This window comes from Electrophorus electricus, chromosome 2 (genome assembly GCF_013358815.1).
Source record: "Electrophorus electricus isolate fEleEle1 chromosome 2, fEleEle1.pri, whole genome shotgun sequence".
Lineage (NCBI taxonomy): Eukaryota > Metazoa > Chordata > Actinopteri > Gymnotiformes > Gymnotidae > Electrophorus > Electrophorus electricus.
This window is the reverse complement of record NC_049536.1, coordinates 5,247,910-5,267,984: the sequence shown is the minus strand read 5'-3', so window position 1 is coordinate 5,267,984 and position 20,075 is coordinate 5,247,910. Positions and strand designations below refer to the sequence as shown.

At 37.9% G+C, this 20,075-nt stretch overlaps 2 protein-coding genes across 3 annotated transcripts; one reads left to right on the top strand and one right to left on the bottom strand.

Moving 5' to 3' along the window:
• The first annotated feature begins 649 nt into the window (after positions 1-649).
• slc17a6a (solute carrier family 17 member 6a) lies at positions 650-11,756 on the top strand. 2 transcript variants are annotated; one of them, XM_027003185.2, is made up of 12 exons: positions 650-1,289; positions 2,539-2,794; positions 3,055-3,173; positions 4,598-4,712; positions 6,315-6,402; positions 6,566-6,652; positions 7,149-7,291; positions 7,604-7,753; positions 8,593-8,725; positions 8,827-8,937; positions 9,138-9,265; positions 9,442-11,756. In XM_027003185.2, the coding sequence occupies exons 1-12, from the start codon at positions 1,204-1,206 to the stop codon at positions 9,721-9,723; spliced, it is 1,698 nt and encodes a 565-aa protein (XP_026858986.2). In that variant the 5' UTR covers positions 650-1,203; the 3' UTR covers positions 9,724-11,756. The 2 variants fall into 2 exon arrangements, with proteins under 2 accessions (XP_026858986.2, XP_035392070.1); XM_035536177.1 differs by having other exon boundaries at positions 9,527-9,710.
• Positions 11,757-18,564: 6,808 nt separating this feature from the next.
• On the bottom strand, positions 18,565-19,996 carry fancf (FA complementation group F). The gene has a single exon (XM_027003184.2). It carries the CDS (start codon positions 19,975-19,977, stop codon positions 18,943-18,945), a length of 1,035 nt encoding a protein of 344 aa, XP_026858985.2. The 5' UTR covers positions 19,978-19,996; the 3' UTR covers positions 18,565-18,942.
• Positions 19,997-20,075: the final 79 nt, after the last annotated feature.

Here is a 20,075-nt window from a genome sequence, read left to right as displayed (position 1 = left end):
TTTTTCCATATCATGTCAACAGGAATGTGGTCATTGGCATGACAGCAGTGGCACTGGACAACCTGTGAGTCGGGAGCGGCCGTCCTTGCATTTTCGATGGAGATGTGCCTCTCTGAAGGGAACTACAGGCAACTCTTACCGAGCTATGGAAAAAGCCAGGAGTGGAGGCTGATACACAGGGGGAAAAGGTGTGGAGGAATCTTCAGTTAGGCATGTACAATTACAGTGAATGAGTCACCAACGAAACTTATGAAACTAGTTGCTCAGTCCTGTAGTGCCCACTTGTGGTTATTTAAAATTTAAACTTTTTTTCTTTTCCTTCTTTCTTTCTTTTTACATGTTATTCTTTTAAAACACGCTTACATTCACTTGTCTGTATTTTCTTTTTGCTTTTTCACCTCAAACAGGAAGAAACAGCCACACTAAGACTGCCTTCCTATTTTCGTTTCTTAGAGAGCCCCAGAGACCCTTACTCGAAGGGCAATCTGGTTTCCATGGTACCGTCTCTGCTCTGCAGGTGTAAAATGGGACTAGTGAAATGCAAATGTATTACATATTAGAAAACAGGACAAAAAGTCGTAATCGTGATACTTATTGTTGTGACGGGAATCTGTTTGTCTTAACGAGAACCTTTTTTAGTGGTGTGTAATACATTTGTAAATGAGAGTGACAGAGGAGGGATAGCGCGCATGCTTTGTGCGCGTCACTCCTGTCAGCGGGTACCTGGAACAGCTGGGTTTACACGCGCTTTCTCTGTCCACGGTTGTGAAAGCTCCCAGGCTGCCTAATTTTAAACTTAAATATAGTATTAGCATCCATTTTTCACGATGTATAAAACCATTGTGTGATATATGTACATATCTAAATACGTGATGTCTCTGATTTTAGCATTTTAAAGAATAATTTCAAGGTTTACTCTCCAGTGACGATGGACAAACGAGGATTAACTGAACTCGAGGGAAAGGAAAACTTCAAGGACATTTTAATTGCTGCAAAAGAAGACCATATCTGAACGCTTGCATGTGTAGGCGTTGGAACAGATCATACTCACGTGGGGATTAAAAAACGAATGCCGATTTTTGCTTGTCCAAATACTCAAATCGTCGAGTTTTATGCACTAAAGGAATATGCACCCTACAACTCATTCAAACTGAAAGCCGATACTGCAATCTGATAATAACGAGCGAAACAACACATTAGGATATGGATACCCTGAAAGAGCGAGTTTTTGCCCCTAGTAAGGCGGGACTGAAGAATCTCGCGGGGAAGACGCTAGGACATATACACAGGTATTACTTATTTTGTTGTTGTTTTTACCTTAATAATAATAACAATTATAATTATAAAAATAATATGTAACTATTTCTAAAAAAGACGTGAAGCGTCATAATTTGCATCCATGTTATCACTCAATCATGGAAATTTTGGAATCAAATAAATTTGGAATTTACCATTCTGTACTTCCAAGACCAGTTTTTTTTTTTTTTTTCATTTTCAAATATAAATCTTATATAAATCTTCATGCGAAGCATGTTAAATCATGCTTCTATCCAGGCTGCTATGCTACTGGAGATAAAATAATTCCCCCGAGGATCTTTCTTCTGGTTGGGTTTCCTAAATAATTAATGAAATCGAGTGAGTCGTGACACGTGCTTTATGTTAGATTTTAATATAATTAACACGTGCTGATCGGTTAGTATTTATACTGTAAAAATAAGGTTTGCCTTGTGTGTATGAGTACTTGCATTAACCGCAAAGAGATTTTCGTTTCATCCTTATTCTGAAGATGAATTTATGTCTCATTCTATTTGCAATAAGGCAAGACATATAAAAATATCCCGGAGCATAGCTGAATTGTTTTTACAACTTTCGTAAAAACTCTCGCCCACATTTCACTTTAAAGGTATTATTGCCTTTCATAGAAGAGCGCGCACACTCCGGTCCCTTCTGCTTTGTGGCTACTGGCGAACTATGTACCACCTTTGTTTTGCTTGTTTTAATTGTATCTTCTCCTGCACACTGGTAGTGAAAGTCTCACGCTACTTAATACTTAATAAAAACTACTGTTTAGTGTATCACAAAAAGTTCAATCAAAATGTTTAGGATTTAGATGGTAGACTATATTTCGTTTCTGTTTTTGCAGTTAATTATATATAGCTTATCGCATGCTGTATTTATGCTAGGCAATAATATTACCCGATACAATATCCAGCAATCCATTTAAATTGTACTTAAATTATTAATAAATAAAGATTGAGGAATTCCAAGAACTTCGGAGTTGGCCTTAGAGCTGCTGCATTGCGGGGTAAATACTGGAAAGAACACGACCCTTACATTTGTTCCTTCAAATAAAATATTTCAGGAATTTTAATAATGAATCTATGCCAGTCGGCTATATTGTCTGATTCAAACTGGGAAAACCTTGCTAAATTAAAATCTTAAATTAAATACAAGCTAATAAAATTAGAACACGTTTTCGACGTCTTTCCTACACTGTGTTATATGAAACAATTTGACTCTCTTGTTTCTTTGTCGTAGGGTTGTGGAAAAGAAGCAGAAAACTGGTGAAGTAATAGAGCTAACGGAAGATGGCCGTCCATCCGAGATAACTGAGAAAAAAGCCCCCTTGTGTGACTGCACGTGTTTTGGCCTCCCTCGCCGTTATATCATAGCCATCATGAGTGGTCTTGGTTTCTGTATTTCATTCGGTATCCGTTGTAACCTGGGGGTCGCCATCGTGGACATGGTCAACAACAGCACTGTCCACCGGGGCGGCAAGATTATCGTAAAAGAGGTGTGCGTGTGGGACCTCCCCTCAGTTAGCCTGCTCACTGACTGCTCCTCTTCTTCTATTTGTTCTCATTCAAAGCAATGTAATGAAGCGCAGTGATTAATAAGACCCCAGACGTGAAAACGCGACGTGTTTCCTTTAAATATATAAATAAAACACATTTGTATTTCAGGCATATTAAAACTAATTAGAATAAATAAGTGATCTATGGCGTCCTATTTAGGCTACTTACAGATTATTTTCCTATGAATTTGTTTTCTAAGAAAGCAAAATTTAACTGGGATCCAGAGACAGTCGGGATGATCCACGGCTCGTTTTTCTGGGGATACATCGTGACACAGATCCCGGGAGGATACATCTCCTCTAGGCTGGCAGCGAACAGGTGACTCCGCGTTTTAATCAGACTACGTTCACAATATCTGCCAGATTATAGCAGTGGCCCACGGAACGACAGACTGGAAATATAAAGCTGTTTGCAGGCTATAACGTCTTCATATGGGCCCATTCTAACCACTATTAGGTTTAGGCTATATGTATTAAAACTACAAGACTGCAGTTTTATTAGCCGTCACTGCGTCTACCCCATAAACTTAGTTGTAATCTACATATATTAGGGTCACATTCTAATCATTAGCCTATTAGTTTAGGTAATATGTTTTAACTACAAAATTGTAGTTTAAATAGCCATTACTACGCCTATCCTATAAATAACCTATTAGTTGGGACATTGGGCACTTCTCATCATTATCGTAAATGTGAAAATACTCACACATGACTAACGAAATCTGAAAGAAATCAGCGTGCTGACCACGAAACACGCCTAGGCACGTGCCCGAGAGGTTCACCCTCTCCTCGTTAATGAAGTCTCGAGGGAGACGCGTGTCTGATCGTTTGTATTCGAGACACATGGCAACCGGCGGCTGCAGTGTGGGCATTGCTGGGAAAATGCTGGCAACCACGTCCATATACCAGATAATACACACTAACGAGCTATCGCCAATGTATTCCCTACAAGGGAAAATCTCTATCTAATAAATAAAAGAAACAAATCCAAATACAAACAGACACACTGATTTATGATATAAAGTAGCCAGTTGAAGTAATTTGATAATAGGATAGCACCTTAAAAAACAACCAACCAACTGGGGAAGGGGTAGCCTAGAAAATTCAGCAGTTGTATAATTTTTTTGTCAAAATAAACCCCAAAACGACTGTATAGATACTTTATATTTGGAGGATCACTTACCGTAAATGTCGATTTAATCATTCGTATATCGTATGTCGTATACTGGGTTAGTGGGTTTAATCTACAGCAGACTGATTTAGCCATTACACTCATGTTCTTTTATTGCTGCAGTTGTTATATAGTGAAACAGTCACCCTTTGGTAATGATTCACAAAATATGACTTCATTACATAAGAATGACAAGAGTGTAGGCCTATCCTACCTCTAGGCATACATTCACCTGCATCCTTCAAAGTCTAGCTACTATTAAAATTCAGGTATAAATATAAATTCGAATACACAATAGATATATCCTAATCGTGGGTCTGAAATCATAAGAAATGTAAGCAATTCAGAGCTGAATCTTCTGAGGTGAACAATCCATAGCTGTATATTCTTTTCCCATTCAAATAAATTATAATTTCATCATGGTGATTAGACTACAAGAAATGAAAATTTTGATGCATTTGTTTGACATTAAAGTTCTGTAGTTGCTGTAACCTGTAACCTACTTCCTGGGAAGTCCAAATGCATCAGACACATGAGCACTGCTAATGTTTCTCTTTGGCTTCGATTTCCAGGGTGTTTGGTGCTGCTATCCTGTTGACATCAACACTCAACATGTTTATTCCTTCTGCTGCACGTGTGCACTATGGTTGTGTCATATTCGTGAGGATATTACAAGGCCTTGTTGAGGTAGGAAGTGTATGCAACTATTCAGCTTATTAATCACATTCAAATGAACATTTTCCTGAGTCTTCTTTTATACCATGTGATACACATCGTAAACTATTATTATGGATATGAATGGAGTTTGTTAAAAACCTCTTTTGCCTCATTGTTTTATTGTATGATTTTCAATCTACTGTCTCAAACCATACCCCTAAAATCAGTACAAACAGACATTACAGTAGTTGGAGCAGATCATATGAAATGGATATTTGAAACCAAACAAAGGACTGACAGAGAGAGAGAGAGAGAGAGAGAGAGAGAGAGAGAGAGAGAGAGAGAGAGAGAGAGAGAGAGAAGCTTACCAACCATAAGATGATCTACCATTACATTCTTTGTTGTGTGCAAAGTGAATGACACCAGTAGTCAAAGCAAGTGAATGAAAGCAGTGTAACCACAGCAGCTCATGTTCTGTGTGTATTGACTAATTCCAGCAAATTAAACATTAGTCTACCTTTCTGCTTCCCTTGCTGGAGCAAGCAATTTCTGTTCACCAGTGAATGATTGTGTGTAAATTAGTAGCTAATGAAGATTAAATGGGACCATTACTGTTTTTGTGTTAAAGCAGGCAGGTTGCTTGGCTTTGTACTGGCCACCATGGTTTATTAATCCTTATTAAGAAGGTGACTGAGTTTTATTTGTTTGCTTTTGTGCTTTCTTTTTTTAACAATGTTGTCTACTCAGGGGATTTAAATTAATATTCGGTCACTGTATTTGGCTGCTTAATGACGAAGGTTTGTAAACTCAAAATGTACCAATGTACACTTATTGCCACATTATTATACTTGTGTACATATATATATATATATATATATATATATATATATATATATATATATATATATATATATATATATATATATATATATATATATATATATATATATATAGTCTGTCTATTTCCATATGTGCTTTTCATTATCCATTCTCTACCACTTCATCACTAGTCAATTTCTGACCACAGGCTTATTGTTGGCTGGATAGTTTTAGGTGACAAACCATTCTCAGTGCATCAGTGACAATGACACGTGTAAAACTCACAGCAACATTGCTGTGTCTGATAAACTTATACCAGCCTAACTCCCACAACAATGTCACTAACATGTCAGTGTTACTGCTGTGTTGAGAATGCTCTTTTACCCAAAAAAAGAGCAATTCATTAGACCATCTAAATTCCATCTAAACTATCCAAACTCTAGACCATCTAAACTCTTCATGTTCTGACTATAGAACAAAAGCTGGCTGGATATTTTAAAAAAAATAATCCAGCCAGCTGTTGTTCTATAGTCAGAACATGAAGATAAATTGGATGGAGATGATCTAATAAATTGTACATGGCAACAGATGGACTTTAGTTCTACGGTTTAATTGGTTTAGGTTGTGCACACTTACAATATGTAATATGTAACTGTACAACTGGTACAGTATGGTACTGTATAAATTAAAGGTGTACATACAATAAGTTTGTACCCATTAAAGAAGACTGAAGATATGTTTTTTATTATTTGATGAGTATTGATAAAGGAAAACTACATATGAAGGTATTTTATCATCTTGATTTGAACTCAGGGTGTGACCTATCCAGCATGCCATGGTATCTGGAGCAAATGGGCTCCACCCTTAGAAAGAAGTCGCTTGGCTACCACTTCTTTTTGTGGTAAATATGAGTTTTTATTTTACAGTAATAATAACTATGTATATAACACATTTCACACATTTATAATGCAGCTCAAAGTCCTTTATAGTGTATGTCAACAATTTAAAAATGTTAATCAGCATCATATTGCATGAAGGGACTAAAACCAAAATCTACCCCTCAGGTTCCTATGCTGGGGCTGTAGTAGCCATGCCTCTGGCTGGAATCCTTGTGCAGTATTCAGGCTGGTCCTCTGTATTCTACATTTATGGTGAGTTAATTAACAATTTACCTGTGATTTGGGCTATATGCAAGATGGGTACGTACTGCTTTTATACTGTCCTCAGCAACTTGTAAAGTAACATTCATCATAAACCAAGTCATTGGTAAAAGTAGCATGTGAACAATGTAGGAATACTCTAGTATTAAATTATCCAGTCTTTATCAAAATGAAACAGAAATAATACCCCAACTGGTTGTAAGCATAGCATCCCTGTATTCAAGGTACATTATTAAGAGTTTTTTTGAAACTTTACAGTAATGCCCTGTGGAAGTGTAATGAAAGGAAATTTTGCACCATCTGTAACATCAGACCTGAGTGCAACACATTTAGCTGATTTCAACACAATTAGCTGGAATTCAGTTTACTAGAGGAAACATACAAGTTTAGGAGGACAGACTGAATGCACACTTAGAGAACTAATATAAGACATGTAGCAAAAACATACAGTATTACACCTGACCTTTATTGTATTTTGCTTGTTTAGGGAGTTTTGGTATTCTTTGGTACATGTTTTGGATTCTTGTGTCTTATGAGAGCCCAGCAGAGCACCCCACTATTACAGATGAAGAGCGACGCTACATAGAGGAAAGCATTGGAGAAGGAGCCAAATTGCTTGCGGCAACAGAGGTGGGTCTGTTGTTTCTTAAAAAACTATTGTCTCTTCTCATGAAATTTACAGAACTTGAATCATGAACATAAGCGCTAGGGTTACTGGGCAGCGTAGCTAATTTCCTATGAAACAAAAAACGTTTTGTAAAGTAATTATTTTAATGTTTAATTATTTTAATGTTCAGAAACTTTATTTTTGAAGATATGTAAGCTTAATAGTTCCTAGGTCAGAACTCATTTTCTAATAAAGAAAACATTTTGAATAAAGAAATAAATAAATAAAATAAATGATGCAATGTTTAGTTTAGAATATCCTCTGTGTCTTTTCAGAAATTTAAGACACCCTGGAGGAAATTTTTTACCTCCATGCCCGTCTATGCAATCATCGTGGCCAACTTCTGCAGGAGCTGGACCTTCTATCTCCTGCTCATCAGCCAGCCAGCGTATTTTGAGGAGGTGTTTGGCTTTGAGATCAGTAAGGTGAGTTATAGGACCAGGATCATTGGATCTTGAAGTGTTTGGCTTTGAGATCAGTAATGTGACCAGGATGTACCTGCTAAACTGAATGTCTAGCTTTGAATTATCAATGTTGGGTTTAAAAAATACAATAATTAGCATGGATGAAACTACGGCATAACCTGCCCTAAGGTTTATGCTGGTGGCAAATATTATTCTGCTAACAGTATTGCTGGATTGATATAGTCATATGGTATTTGTTCATGGAGGACAAACTGTTACTTCTCAGCTTCTGTATCATTACACAACACAACATGCTAGTGCTTGCATAATTGGCACTGTTTTTACTAACAGCTAGCTTCCATTATCTGATTGCATTTTCTGTGTTGGATATTTAGAAATATGATCTGAAAGTGTTAAAATAAATAAAATATGACATAACTATTGATTTCTGGCACCCAGACAGAGAGTGATATAAAACTGACTTGGCTGAGAGTATTCATTCAGCCACAGAATTGATTTAGCTGGTCATGGTATTGAGTAGCTTGATTATTTGAATCAAAGGCACATGGAGTTATGGTGACTTTTCTTTGAGAATTATTGTATCAAAGGTGGCATCTGAAATCTGAAATGTATTTTTAAAATAGTAATGCTTATTAATGCTAAATTATATCTTAATAAGTCCTGATAGATTAATTTCTCAATTTAATTATTAAAATGTATTACTTGTGTTTCATTTTGTTTAATTTTTATTATTACAAAGTGTTTTTTTTTTCTTCCAGATTTAACATATGATGAATTTGTCTTGTAAAACTGTTCACTGTGTGCCTGCCTATTAGATGAGATGATTGGTGTGTTCTCAGGTTGGCATGCTCTCTGCGCTACCCCACCTGGTCATGACTATCATAGTGCCCATAGGTGGCCAACTCGCTGACTTTCTGCGCAGCAAGAATATCCTGTCCACCACCACTGTCAGGAAGATCATGAACTGTGGAGGTTACAGAGACAGTCATTAGTGCACAGCCAGTTATATTGGGAGAGGGACCCTGTGACAGCTCTCAGGTTGACTTTTGACTCTTATGCTTGTATTACTATAGGATTTGGGATGGAGGCTACTCTGCTACTGGTAGTTGGCTTCTCCCACAGTAAAGGCGTAGCCATCTCATTTCTGGTGCTAGCAGTGGGTTTTAGTGGCTTTGCCATATCAGGTAAGAGACTGTTCAAAATTGTTGGGAGAAATTGAGTTCCAGTGATTACCAGTCTATAGCTTCACAATCTATAGCATACACAGATTATGTCTTCACCATAGAATTACAGCACTTTCAAGAATCTATTAGAAAATTGGTTTTCTTTCAGGGTTCTTTTTACTCCATCAATTTTTCTGTTTTTATCTATTTTTCTCATTAAGGCTTCAATGTGAATCACCTAGACATAGCACCCAGGTATGCCAGCATACTGATGGGTATATCCAATGGAGTTGGTACACTGTCTGGTATGGTTTGCCCCCTCATAGTGGGTGCCATGACCAAAAACAAGGTAATGAGACTGTCACAATTTCCACAATTTATAATAATATATTTAAATTAAGTGTATTTTTAACTGATATACAGAAAGTTGTGTTAACGTATGGCGCACTTAACATAAGAATTAACATTAATCAAAGAAAATGTCCCTCAAAGCTGTGAATGCGTTTCTTTTCATATACTTGGTAGACCCGTGAGGAGTGGCAAAATGTGTTCTTGATTGCCTCGCTGGTGCATTACGGCGGCGTGGTGTTCTACGGGATCTTTGCCTCAGGTGAGAAGCAGCCATGGGCCGATCCAGAGGAGACCAGTGAGGAGAAGTGCGGCTTCATTGATGAAGATGAGCTGGCTGAGGAAACCGGTGACATCACACTAAGCCATGCTCCACTGGGAGCCCAGGGAGCCTTCGGGCCCCCCCCGAAATCATATGGAGCCACAACTCAGCTGAATGGGGGATGGGCAGAGGGATAGTATAAAAAGGGGGAATACATTCAGGAGGGAGCAGAGCCAACCTATCCTCATGGTAGAGATGGATATTCATAGAATATTTAGGGATGGATTACGTGGGTCACTACAGAAGTTTTAAAAACCTGAAAAGAATTAAATGGTTGTGGTGACTGATCTGAAACTATCTGCATATAGTTTGCAGTGATGCAAACTGCAAAGTTAATAAAGGGGGAATGGGTGAGACAAATTCTGAAATTATGAAGCAGGAAGCAAGAAAGATAATTACTTAAACAGCTATTGTATACATAGAAAAGGGACTTATAGATAATTTATTATAAATGTAACAAAGTCTTTATTAATCAAAGAATGTAAAATAGTTTGGAAATCAGTTACCGTATTTAAAAAGGTCTTTCATAGAATGGTATGAGAGAGTTCAGGAAGTGTTCAAATAAAGACAGGTTGGGTCCTATTATATTTTACTCAACATTTTGTTTAACATTTTGACCTTAAATAAATTATAAGATTGTATAATATGATAAACAGATATGTACTAATTATAAATATATATACAAATGGTTACACAATATAGTTCATAAATTAACAATTCTAGAGAATATTCATATTCTCATTCACATTTCATATTTAATGTATATTTGATCCTGAAATTGTTCTCCATAAAAGAGGGGATGTGTAGTTTTTATCAGTTGACACATCACTAGTAAAACAGAATATTCCAGAGTGTTGTTGGTTGACATGATGATGAGCAAGTGCATTTTTGCCATTGTAGATTTTGATCTTTTGGATTTATAAAAATAGGCAACAGTAGGTTTTACCTAAAATACCTTAAATGCTGTACACTATAAACTGGTCCACTTATTTGGGATCTAATCCTTAAAGCAAAATGAAAAGTACATTGATTGATACTTAAATGGCGAATTATTGTTTATTTATTTATTTCTCAGAAAGAATATATGGTATAAATTTGAAGAACATATTGATGTACTTACATATGTCAGTAAATTAAGAGGTGTAACAATGTATTAACGTTCAAATGTCTGACAGTTCTTTTGATTACATGTTTGAGGTGCCCTCTTATACCCATTGTGGCACAAATCTAATTTTACAGCATTAATTTGATTCATTTTACATATGTACTTCAAGGAGATGTGTGTGGTATGAGATCTGTATTGCCTTTCCAATACAATCCTGTACTCTAGCACTGAGGCAGTCTAGCAAGTATTTCTTCAAGAAAGCGATTTAATTTCTTGTGTTTATATAGATCTACTGTTTCTGTGAGACTGCTGGGAAGTTGTGTTGGTGATCTGTATGCTTCTTGCAGTGCAAAGGCTATATTTTTCATAGACAGAACCATATGAAGGCTCACAATTTTAAAGTATATTGAGATGTCAAACAAAGCATGCTATATATGTTGTCCAACTGAAAACTCAATGAAACCTTCATACAAATGCTTTGTGACTAACATTTTCTGCTGTAATCATCATTGAAAGTTGGTTTAATGTTTGATAGAATTTCTTGCAGATACCATCTTTAAGTCCAATGTGTGCTTGATATGCTACCCAGGACAAGTGTAAGACTGCTTTTCAATGGCTGAATTGATTGATGAGAAAAAAAAAAAATCTTGTTACATGGAAAACGATACATTGCAATAAGTTAATGGGAGTGGTAACCATTATAGCACATAAAATATAATGTGAATCTAAGTCATTTTATATTAGTTGTATATGGTGTGATGTGAAGAGTTAAAACTAATGTGGAATTATAAAAGAAAGGTGTAAATCCAGCATTTCGCTTTCAGGGGACAGATCTTACAATGTCTGCAACAGCTTGGGGGAGTTTGTTGCAGTTTTCTGAAAATGTGCCATAATTTCATTCTCTCTAGTCGGGCTAGCTGTTTCATTTTTGTGCCACTATGAACTAGCCAAAGCCCTTTATACATATATGTATTTGGGTCAAATATGATGCGTGTTAGTGTTCACAAAAAATAAAAATAAAAACAGCATTAAATGTCATTTTATTGTGGAGATATTCAGATATATACCGATGCTTAACATAGTTTAAGAATTAAGCATAAACGTCATTAACTTCTATTGTTGTGTCAAAGAGTGATTTATTGATGTCAAGAAATGATTACATTGTACTGCAAAACACATTTCTTAACATTCCTTACCAACTGTAATCACATAGCATGTTTTTGAATAACCATCTTAAAATCTAAATTTAAAATCTTTACATTTGAAACTCACAGTGTCTGAACCTTTTAACCTTGCAAAGTGTGCCCACACTGTGAACAACTGGTATTATCTAGGTTCTTTCATTCAACAGGGCTCCTGTTGTTCAGCGTTGACTTTCCTACCTCTCTTCTAAATGCCCTTTCCACCTTATAGAGATGGCAGAGTCAATAGTCTTCACCCTTCCAACATTCTGCACTACATCGATGTTATTGACCTCCTCTGAGGTAACGTTTTCCAGCAAAAAAAAAAAAAAGACAAATCACTACTAATTAGATTAAATGTAGATTACAAAAAAATTTCCAATTAGTATCTTTAACTGCTTTACCAAAGTGCTGAGTAAAAAAGCATGCAATTATGATTGTTTCTATGTTTGAGTGGTTTTCAGCAAATTGATATCTTTTGAGATTCTGTGAAATGTCAGTTATACATTATTGATTGTTACCATTCAGTTTTACTCACATATAAACTATTTCCTGTTGGTTTGACCTGCATTCAATTGACATACACTTTGCAACTGCAATTCAAGCCTGGGGGATGAACTAGCACACCCTAATGACCTAAGCTGCCTCCCCTTTTGCATGTTGATGTGACAGCACACACAATCCTGTCACCAGTCAAGCTGAACATGTTTTTCCACAGTTAACCAACCAGACCAGTCACGCCAATTGCCCTGCTAACAGGTCTACACAGCTGAAAAGGCCATTGGCTCATCTCTCTCAAAATGTCCGTTTATGACACCACATTCCACACACCTTGCTTATTTTTGGCATTGCCTTCATGACTGAACAAAGAGGGTGAGCTTGTAGTATGCATGTACATGTTGTGTAACAGATGAGCTGGTGCTTGGCCTTGGGGGCAGGTGTTTTGGGGTATCCAAGGATCCCTTGGGACTGAGTGTTCTAATCAAGATCTAAAATGACTATTTAATGACGAGAGCTCAGCAGGGCTCAGAGTTGCCTGAACATGATTATCCTTCTACCCAACCCCTTTCAATAAACCCACCCAGTCTTGACGTAGTCATGCACTCACCAATATTAACAGTGCCAGAGGCCTCAGACCAGAAACAGCAAGAGAGGAAAAATGAGCAGTAATCTTGCACCATAGATTGATTATTTTCTTAAAACCTCAATTAGGATTTTGTAAACCCAATACAACTATCATTAAGGTAATATATGTGTCCACTTGTTCTCAAAAAAAACCTAAAAAAGTAAATCTATGTTATGGCATTAATGAAACAATGATGTAATGGGTTATAGTGCAGTTACTTTTTTTTACTTCTGGTCATAGAGAAGGCATTACTGAGGTTGTTTGGTCATTTATATATTTATTTATTTATTTCCTCCCTCCTTAAAGGCAGAGCTGAGGTTGCCCAAGTATGAAATGAGTCGTTGCTGTGGTGACTTAGACCATTGAAACATACTTTATGGATAATTTTAAGGGGTTTGTTTATCAGGAATTTCAACTTACATTTTCCATGAGTAACAACATATACTGTATGTTTCTACACTTAGCAATAGGTTTGTAACAATATCGTAGCCACTGTGAATTATCAATTCATTATTATGGTGTTATTAAGTGAGGTTTTTAACTATCACCAAGAAAATCTTATAGTTTATAAAGGGGTTTGCAGAGAATTTCAATCATCTTCACATCAGTTAAATCCACAAACTGGATGAAAACACACAAAACAAACCCCTGTTCTATGATTCAAACGGAATTGAACAAGAGTAAGAGGCAGAGCTCAGCATTCTGGTGTTTTAATAGCCACATCACTTGGCAAGCAAAACTTCTTTGTTCTCACCAATTAATTAAGGTAAAATGACTATTTCATCACTTATTAACACCTCTCTAGCATGTGGGAACTTCTTGCCCCTTTCTCGTCTCATTCTCACCATCCCAGAATAGTTGTCCCTGCTGGGTTCTAACACTACAGTGTTTGCGCTCTTTGTGAGGACTGAGTGGCTATGCTTGCCTACTGTGTGTAGCCAGGCAGAGCACTAAACGTCACAAGCCCGTGCTTCAGGAGCAAAGTACACTTTCTGTTAAAATGTTAGAGGTACATTCAGATGGCATGTAAATCTTAGAGCCTTGTTAAAATTTGTACAACAAACCCAGTGCTCCAGGTGATCCTTATTTTTGAGAATGGCCTCCTGATTTGATGGAAGCCATTTGCAGACATTTGCTACAGGGACTCAGGTGTACTCCTATCACTCCTGCCTCTTTAAGTCTCACAGTGAGCGAGAGGGAGAGAGGGGAAGAGAGAGAGATCAGCTTGGCCACATGTTGAGAAGAGGGTACACATCCTTAGGGAGAGGCTTTCCTATTCAGCTCTGTCCCATAGCAGATGGGCTCTACTTTGTGTGTGTGTGTGTGTGTGTGTGTGTGTGTGTGTGTGTGTGTGTGTGTGTGAGAGTGAGGGAGAGAGAGTGAGTTGGGTTGGGCTTACATTTAATGAATGCTACACCTCCCTTTGTTTAAAAATGCAATATGAATGAGGTGGCTTGGAGAAAATATGAGTAAATGGAAGTAAGTCCAAATTAAATATGATAAGGAATATCAGTCAAGAGTTCTTAATAAATGCATGGCATGACATATGTGGTACATCAGTAGTCAGAAAAATAATTTGACATGGTTATACGAATAAGGTAATATTATTTCTACATAGAGAAGAGAAAATGTACATTTGCATGTACAGACTCCCTATTCATGGTCTGTATAATGTTCACTACGCTGAAAGAAATAAACAGTGCAGTGCTCTATTGAGAAACACATTCACAAACATACACCTGTATGCAGGCATTTCATGCATGTGTGTGCGTGTGTGCATGAGTGGAACATGGCCAGAGACAAAGAAGGAGGAGTGCTAATGAATCCAGTGAGTAGGGGATGGGAAACATGAGAAAGCTGGAGAGAGAATGAAGCACATTTGAGTGCAGGAGAGGCAATCTGATAAGACTGTTGTTATGAATGACCTTTAGCTTGTGAAATACAAGTACTTTTTGTTTCTGTTCCAGGACACAAGTACCCCCCCCCCTCCAAATTTCTTAAAATTACAACTTCCTTCATTAAATTATTCCATTGAGAGCCATGATAGAAAAGCCGGCACAGCACTGTCCAACATTTCCTATTTCAAAATTAATTTAATCTCTCACACACCTCACACACAGTACAGGAGTATTTGTGGAAATCTAAAAAGATATTTTCCCTCTGTAAGAGGTTTTCTCGATTGGATTGCTCTCGGTTCACGGTGTCAAAGTGCAGTGGAAATACATCACCTCCTTTTAGCTGAACACTACCTCAGGCCATTCTCATTCACTACTGCTGTGTCAAAGAAATTGGCTGACTCTGAAATGACATCTATTTATAAAGTACAGGGATTCATCAGTAGAGCAATCTAGTGTGCTTTCACCTCTCCTAGCTGGCCTTGAGATATGAGCTGGGGGACAAAACTGTAACTACAAAAGCCAGCTAAGAAAAGTGAGGATACAGTACCTGATATTCACCTTGCAGAACACTGCAGAGGCTCAGGTGAGAAAGCAAGCATGTGTCCCAGTCCTGTTCTCACCAGACATGCCACAGCACTCTTCATGTTCCCACCTTTTTCGTACTTCTGAGACCCATAGTCTTAGCTCATTTTTTTGTCAACATTATCTCAGACAGGTCTCTCAGTATGATGTGCATCAACCGTTCTCTTTCCACCCATTTTCCCCAAGTTTTGTATTCTGGCTTCTGCCTGACTGCACTCTCCAGTAGATTAGCCAGTGACAGAGAGAAGAATCAGTACCAGACATGGTGAGTCACAGCCATACTTCTACTGTGTGTTCTATAACTTACCACAATTTGCATGTCAATTTTAAGAGACTAACTTTGTACATGTACCTTCCCCCCAGCCCATGCGATTTAGCTGTATGACAAACAGACAGGGGAGCCAGTCACTTATTTCCTGAAGTTGTCATTTTGCAACTGAATATACAGACTACACTCTGGATACATTTTATGCTTTAGGTTTCCAGATGAAAAACCGTGTCATTGTTAAATGAGTAGCAGATGACAGCTGCATGCTCCAGTCTGTGTTTGTCTGTGGTTCAGCAGGGTTATTCTCCTGTAGGCGGACTGATAGATCCCCAGTCTCCCTCAGCAGTGAAACTGCTGACCCTCAGCTAGAGATTGACTGTGTGGGTAGTCTTTTCATCACTGTCTTAACGAGGCATGTCTTTGTTGCTATTTCCCTGCCTCTAATATAGTGAGATGCTGTTGAGCAGTGTGATTCAGCCCTGAAATATACTACAAATGATTTGTAATGTAGTGGTGGAGGATTTCATTACTTAAATGTTTTTAGCAATTCACTTGGTGTCAGTATAACAAAGAGATTTCTATATTCAACTAATAATTTGAAATGATTTCTATATTTACTTAATGATAATGTGCACAGCTGTTTACATTCACCAGCCACTTTGTGACAAACAAAGATGTCTTGAAGATGTGTAGTTATAATCTATAGTCCAGCTATAGTCCTGTCGACATGCATAATTTGTATTAGACATCCTCAAACACTTCAGGAATGGTCAGTTCCTGAGTGCATGACCATTGTTGGTAAGATATTATTGGTTGACAGACTAATCAACCTGGCAGTCACACTGATGTGTAAAAATGCCTGTGCTTGATAAACAAGCTCAGGCTGAACACCCACAACCATGTTACTACCATATCAGTGTAAATGCTGAAAATGGTCCACAACTTAAACCCAAACAACTGTAGTTCTATATTTCATGCCAACAGCATACAGGCTGACACTGTACACTTATAAAATAGACCTATTAGACAGGTGTACCTAATAAAGTGAGCAGTGAGTGTAGGTAAAAGGTAGGCATTTCTAATAAATTGGCTAATAGTAAAGTGTTTGGTAAATAACTGTAATCTTAACGAACTTCTCTCAGGTGCATGACGTTGAAAAAAACAACAACAACAAAACAACCCCCACAACATTATTACCACATTGTAGCTTACCATACAGTGCAGGGTTCATAGAATTATACTAATTTAATTATGTGGACCTAGGTTTATATATGAGAAGGTAGAGGAGGATTTGTTGGGAGTTATAATGATCCTATAGAGCACTCTTCAAAAGTATTAATAAGGATTTGGAAAAGCTGACCATGAACTAACAAGGTAAGGAGAATATCTAGAGATTGGTCCTCATCATTTACTGATGAAGACAAGCTGAGCAAAAGCCAAAGCTCAGGCTAACCAAGCAGATGTCTGGGTCCTGAGACCCATCCCAGGGGGAAACTTGCAAAAAAGAGGAAGAATCAAAAATGTTGTGCCTGTGGAAGCTTCAAAACAGAGACCTGAATGAATGATGACGTGAACTGAATAATGATGTGCAAGAAGGCCTCATATATTCTTGCTGCATTCCCTGACCAACATTAATATTTGTATTCTGTTATTGTTTTGTTTGTCATTATTGATTCTACAGTACAATATTATATGCATTACAATTCTGCATGGCTAGACCTGAGAGTTGAGGTCCTTCAAGGACAGCATCTCATGAGTATTTTCCTAGTTTATGCATGCACAACTACTGCTTGCATTGGCCTTTCGCTGTAGTCTTCCTATATATCTGAACTGAGAAAACACCATAGTTTCCAAGGAAACAAGGACAAGAAAATGGGGGGGGGGGGGGGGGGGGGGACAAAAAAAGATACAGCATCAACATCAACTTAGGAGCAGACATTTTTATAAGACTACTACAGCATGATTATCTTAACCATCTACATTCATTTATCTAAATTGTCAAGATTTTTTTTGTTGTTATTACAGAAAAGTGAAAACAAACTGGTCTTTGCCAAACATAACAACTAGCATGTGTCTCAGAGCATTGGACAATAGCTATACGGGCATCATTGCCACTCATCTTTGTGACTTTCTTCTTAACAAAATCTAATTACCTTAATCACTCTCCCTTTCATTACTGGTGTATAAACAGGTTATGAGAGCTAAATCAAGGTTTTACAAGGAGTACATCACTAACAATAGTGTAGAAAACCTTGACCTTTAATTATTTAATTTAAAAAAACTCACAACCCACTGAAGTTAATACTGAAGTCTGACAGTTCATGTAATTCATGTTATTAGTGCTCTGCTCTGACTGAAGGTTTGGACAAGGTCTAGTGACCTCATTAATCATTAAATATGTAATGCAACTCCTCACTCTCTCCTGTCCTAATCTGAGAAACAGATGTAATCTAGTCCACAGAGCACATGACAGATTATCCTCAGGAGACTAATTTGACGGATGTGCACATTCACTATTCGGCCTTTACTTCCCATTTAAGGTGGATTGATGCCAATCGTTGCCAAGGTGATGAGTGATGCCACCATCTGTCAAAACTAACCTAATTAGTGTTCCTTTCCACACCTCAATTCCTTTATAATGGATGGATATGCACATCTTCATCAACGAATGTGACAAGTGCCAGATATACCCAGGTTTAAAAAATAAAATGCTTTAAATACCATTTGATACATTCCGGATATTATACCAGTTGTCAAGTTTAATCCTAAAAAAATTTAATTTTAGTTCTTAAATACCTTTCAGTAAACTGCTTGAATTAAACAAAAATATATTTATTTTCATTACACAAATGGTTTTAAATTATGGAGAGTTTGACAGCTTTTACAACAGGATGGTCAAGCTTTGTATCTGCAGTTAAAGAAAATGATCTCCCCGTTTGCTACAGATTTATTCCATTACACAAATAAAAAACAAAGTTTACAGCTGCTAAAAGTAAAGTTGACTGACCTCAAACAAGGGAGAAAATCTACAGGATGACATCACTGCAATAAAGAAACATTTTCAGCAGACTACCTAATGATGACATAGGTTCTGTCACACAAGTAAATGAATGCCATTCTTCCAGTGTTATATAATGTTCTTACAAGTTCACTTTGTTTTTCCTCCGTAGCAATCCCAAAGTTGAGAAAACTGCAGTCATTTAAGATAATTGAGCAGATCTGTCCAGACACTCAGCCCATGGACCTCAAAGTCCCCATCTGTCTGTTTAAGTACTTCCAGATCTTTCTCCATCTCCTCTTTCAATGGTGAACCTGAACTCCATAAGGACTTCACACGGTCCGCCACTGATTTGAATGACACAGCATTGCTGCACTTCTGAACCCACACTTGGTCACTCACATTGTACTCCAAGGAGGATGCCCACTTTTTTAAACTGTCCCAGTAAATAAGTTTAAATGTTGGACACTGTTGGGAAAGTTTGGTACACAGTGCAGGTTGTAACGATTGACACATGCTGTGGAGAACGTCACGATGCCCTTGCAGCCAGTTCAAGAGAAAATCTTGAGCTGTAGCGTCCTCACGGTATCCCGACAGGAGCGCAGCAGCAATTACCTCAGAAAAGTTGCCCAAACCTCCACTGTCCTGAAGGAAACTATCCAACAATGTCCTCGCATAAGAATCATTGTCCGGGCGGCACTGTACTGCCTCAATGCGCTGCAAGAGCAACTTGCCTTGAACTTGCGAGGCCCGGGACAAGCCACAAGATTCCTTTCGCTCCACCGCAAGGGAGCACAATATGTCACACGCTGAGCGGCGCCTAATGAAACCGATGAGATCCGAATCTGTTTCATTGCTCTGCTCGTCTGGACTTCCACCATCTTCAAACGAAGGAAACTTGTCAAAAAGTGATTTGATTACGGACAACGGAACTACTGGGTTTCTTAACAGACCGGCGAACAACCTGTGCTGACACTGCGCCAGATCAGACAGCGTCAGGAAACGATAGCCCGAGAAGGTCTCCGCAAGCCGCTCATTTGTTTGATTAAGACGGGTCTCTAAAGCCGCTCGGATGGAGGGGGTTGTGTGGAAGCGAGTATAGACTTGTTCACAGTACCTTGCCCATTGAAATGCTCTAACCACCGTTTGATTATCCCATTCATTCACGAAGACAGTCTGTGAAACGGCAAGTACTTCCACTGTGTTTCCCAAGTTCTTCAAAATAGCCTCCATGTGGCGCCGTGGCTAAACTCTCATTTTGGCTAGCTCGCTAAAGGCCGTTACCTTTTAAAAACACCTCTAGGCGTAGTCACATCTGTCACTTTGCAGTT